At 42.5% G+C, this 4,702-nt stretch overlaps 1 protein-coding gene across 1 annotated transcript; it reads left to right on the top strand.

Annotated features, from left to right (window-relative positions):
- Window positions 1-564: 564 nt before the first annotated feature.
- On the top strand, window positions 565-1,426 carry LOC149022335 (protein NDR1-like). Its single transcript, XM_089147267.1, has one exon. The coding sequence runs from the start codon at window positions 590-592 to the stop codon at window positions 1,268-1,270; it is 681 nt and encodes a 226-aa protein (XP_089003393.1). The 5' UTR covers window positions 565-589; the 3' UTR covers window positions 1,271-1,426.
- Window positions 1,427-4,702: the final 3,276 nt, after the last annotated feature.

Raw genomic sequence — 4,702 nt, 5'->3', positions numbered from 1 at the left:
AACGGGAGGACTAGAAATTAAGAGAATATTTTTCCACATTACGTGTATAAATACAATGATGCCCACCGTTTCTGTCCATCTGATAAGCCATTTGGTGTTTTTGTATTTTTACCTTTGAGATTGATGAAGAGCGATCTATCCCTACATGATGTATATTCTGGTTTTTAAGATTTCTTGATTTTTCAATATTTTATAACAAATAAAGTCGTACACATTCCTTGTCAAGATGCATGGAATTATTTGTTTGACCAATAGATGCCTACGAGCTCTTACCCAATAGGAAAAAGAAAAAAAAAAGCGGCATAAGAACCCTTCTATGAAATCAGCGTACGTGCCATAGAGAGACAGAAAGCTCCCCCCTAAAAAGACGAAAGGCTTTGCTTTCTAATTTGTTCTTATCTTTACCTCAAGTTCAAGCTTTCTCTGTGTCCAGACCTGCAGAATAAAGTTTTGTATATCCTTTTCCTTCTCTAACGAAAGAACCAATGTTCTACAGAGATCACTTCGCTGTTCCGCCACCTTCATTCCTACATAAACACCACCTCGCTTCAACAACCCCTCGAACGCCGGCAAGTATTTTCGTCAGAAAATGTCGACGAGCGGAGAAATACCGATTCACACTGTTCCGGCGAAGCGAAGCCGCAAGGATAAAGCTCGCTATTATGCGCGGCGAGTGCAGGAAAGCCTGACGACACGTGTCTCAAAGTTCATCTGTTCAGTCTTGTTAATTCTGCTTCTGGTGTTGGGTATTATCTTCTTCATCCTTTGGCTGAGCTTGCGTCCACACCGTCCGAGATTCTATGTCAAAACCTTTTCGTTCCCGGCACTGGCACAAGATAACGGTTTCGATAACGCTCAGGTATCGTTTAACGTTACAATCCGAAACTCGAACCAGAATATTGGCCTTTATTACTACTCCATGGATGGTGTTCTTTATTATAACGAGCAACGTATCGGTGGTGCGGCCTTACCGTTACCGTCAGCTTTCCCATATTATCAGGAGCCTAAAAGCACGTTGTGGATAGCTGAGCGCTTGAGTATGCCAACCACGTTGGAGATAACGGGAGACAAGTGGTCGGCGTTAATGGCGGATAAGGCAAAGGGCACGGTTTTGTTCCGGTTGGAACTGACATCGACGTTCCGGTTCAAACTTGCCACGTGGGATAGTAAACACCATAAGATGCATGCCAGCTGTCAAATTGCGGTTGGTAAAGATGGAATCATCTTGGCCGTCTCCAAAGATAAAAAGTGCCCTCTTTATTTCAGCTAATGTTGGGGTTTGTTTGTGTTTATTTGTTTTGTTTTGTTTTGTTAACTAATTCTTTTAGTTGTGTAGTTTTACATTTTTCTGATTTTATGTTGCCATTTGAAAAAATTCTGTGGAAAAAAAAAATCCATTGTCAACTTGTATTGCACCTTTGAAGGAGGATAGATCTATTTGACAAAAAAAAAAGGAGGATAGATCCATTGAAAACTTAATGTTACCTCTAAATAGTCTCTTCTCTAGTATGAGTCAAATTAGATTGGAAAAGAGGGTAGAAAGGGAGCCTATTGAACTAAATCATGTCAACAACTACTATGAAGGGTGTTAATTGGTTTGGTTTCGGTCATTTGATTTAGTTTTGGTTTAGTTTCATGGGAGTGATGTTATGAAACCTTAGAAACCGAATCCAATACGCTACTCAAATTTAGAATTAGATCTAAAACCGAACTTACAAGGTTTTGATTTTGTAACTGATGCGTCTAAAATCTGCTCAGCCCTTAGATCTCCTGTGGATGACCTGCAAAAACGAATGTCAGATGTGGCCCGACCGCTGGGATCGGGAGTCCACCTCCGAAGGCTAAGCCAGTTGATGAACTTAATCACAAATGGCTCTGCTTGAGTACAGAGCTAAGGAATGAACAACGAGAATACGACTCAAATTGTATGTGTCCTTCTACCTTGTGAGTAGGTGATGTCTTATATAGAGTGTACCTTCGAATCTCCTTTGTTGGATGTATTTGAGCCTTCTTTGGATAGTCGGATCTTAACGGATAGATCCCTTGAGTGATAGATCCCTACTAGGTTGGACTAGTAGATGACTCCTTTGATAATACGATCGATATATGGTAGTTATCCATACAGTAGCGATAAGCATTAGCCGCAAATGCTGCTACCTGTCTCTTTGACGATTAGTCCATTCCGATCGTAGCGGATTAGGGCGTGCTTGTGACTGAGTTAGTTTTCTTCCTCAGCAAGCTATCTCTTGGACACGGCCTGCTCGGAAGCGAGTCGATTCCTTTTGTCCCGACCAGGGTCGAGGATCGAACCAAGGTTAAACCAGGTTCGGTTATATTTTCTCCATATCACGAGCCTCCCAAACCAAGCGTTTGGGCGATCCCGAGAGCTTGGTTTTGAACTGGGTATTCTGTCGAACAATAGTTTTGCATAATCCCCAGCCCATTAAATGTCGTATCACATTTAATGAGGCTGTATTGCTTTTTCCTCGAGCATCGTGAATATTTTCACTTTTTGTGGGGGTGATGCCACGCGTCCACTGTAGCCAAAACTATCGATGCTCACGAAACCGAAAAGACGGTTTCTGAACGCCTGTTTTTGATTCGTGAGTTCAAACTTTCGAACTATCTCCAAATCTCGATCGTCGATGTTTAATCCATCTCGATCGTACACGTCCTCGATCACTCATGCGAGTGCTTAAAAGCGGTTCATTGTCTTCGTAGGTTTCATTCTCTTTGTCTGGAATTTTGAAACCTCATCGTCTTCTTTGCGCTTTAAAGATCTTTTCACTCTCGAGCATTCTGCCTCAGTGATTCAGTAAGTCTACCGACTCCTTTGCAATCTTTACTTTCGTCTCCAGGTTTTTTTATTTCTTGTTAAAAACCACAACCAAACTTTTTCAGTAATGGAAGGCGGTAGGGTTTCTTCTGAAATTCCTCCTGAACTTAGTGTACCGGGCGACTCTAGTGACGAGGCCTTTGCTTCAGTCCCTCTTGAGCAATCGGATAGTGACCAAAAAACCTTAACTGCCCTTTGGCGTGACCTTGAAGAAGTTAGCCAATAGAAAAGAGCAGAAGAAAGTGATAAGGCTCCTTTTGCACTTCCTGAGTCTGGACCATCCAGAACTCCAAAGGCGAATGCCGAATCCTCTAGGTAGTCCAAACAACCTATCAAGTCCACCGATGGACCTGGTTCTGTTGCCTCCTCCTTTACTAAGGAGAACCTTCCTTTAGCCATCGAACTCTTCGACTTTCCTTCCTCGTACCATCTTAGGGCTCCCACTCTTGATGAGAGGGTTAATTCGATCCTTCCTGCTTGGAAAGCGGAGTTCCCTTTCCCTTCTTCAATATTTTGTTTTCTGCTATTCTAAATCATTGGGATATATGTCTTGGCATGCTTCTTCCCATTAGTTGGGTTGTTCTTTCCAAGCGCAACAAAGTTGAGCTTGACTGGTTGGACATCATTCTTGCCAGGGGAACCTGCCCTTCCAATCACAAGGGGTGGCGCAAACTGTATTTCTTCTGCCGAGCGCCTCAATCAAACCTTAACTTCCCGTCCACCTGGAAACTGTACACTTCATACTCTGAGGGCAACCAAGTCCCTCAACTATCCAAGGAAGACAGAGTTGCTGTCAGGAAGATCAAGTCAATTCCATGGTATCAAGAGATACATGGTTATGAGATGTAATACAACTCCATTCTTCAATACTGGGGGTTGGCTCAACGTGAGCTTTCTAACTGCCACGTTTCGTTTTCTTGAATGTACTGCGAACTTTTTCAACTTTCTGACTGTCATCCTTCTTTATGACGAAGCCCAAACGTTTCCTCGTATTTACATACGAATTGTTCTTCCCAAGGAATTGGGAATACTCTTCTTATTTAATACTTGGTGCGACGGTTGGTGTTTGACAGTATCCTCGTATCAAGTGCACATTGCTCCACGTGGAAACTTAGGACAGCCTTCAAGTTTCGAATTTGAAGCGCCGTTATCTCCTAACCGTTGATCCTGCATTTTTCGGAATTTGAAACGTCTCTTCCATCCTAACCCTTAATTAACTTGGGCTTTCAACCGTCGCATCACTCCCTGTGGCTATTTAAGTTCCTCAAGGGTGCTTCATCTTTATCCTCACTTTCTGCAAGTTATTCTTGTCTGCTAAATTTGCAAAGTAGTATTTTGCCTTTGCTACCTCTGTACTCTTATCCTCCAACAATATCTCGATCAGAAGTTGAACAAGTAAGTTTTCTCCTTTATCATTCAGTTTTATCATAAACTTCTTCTTCTCCCTGAGTAATCTCCACAGTATTCATACTTGGGGTTTACTAATTATGGAAGTTCCCTGTTGGATATTCCTTGCTTCGTCTGTTCTTCAGAAATCTAGGGTTTTCCTTTTCTTGCTATATTTTTGGTTGATTTCTCGTACTGATGATGCTTGCTTTTCCTTTGTAGTGCCTCCAAGAATTAACTTGGATAATATTAGGGCGAAATCTTCCAAGAAGACTGCTCCAATGCTGACGAAGGTTGTTCCCTCTGAGGTGATTGCTGTTGATGAATCTTCTAAATGCGGGGAGATTGTTGTTGGTGAATCTTCTTCAGATTCCCACAGCCTTCGCTGATGCTTCTCCCACGTCTTCTTTGCTGAGAGAGACTGTTCGGTCTTCTAAGGAGGATGTGGCTCCCTCCGTCGCTGTTCGCACTGCTGAAACC

The sequence above is a fragment of the Hakea prostrata genome, chromosome 3, assembly GCF_041222555.1.
Source record: "Hakea prostrata isolate BN-2017 chromosome 3, UWA_Hpros_2, whole genome shotgun sequence".
NCBI lineage: Eukaryota > Viridiplantae > Streptophyta > Magnoliopsida > Proteales > Proteaceae > Hakea > Hakea prostrata.
The sequence above is the reverse complement of the archived record's forward strand: the minus strand, read 5'-3'. Positions and strand labels throughout refer to the sequence as shown.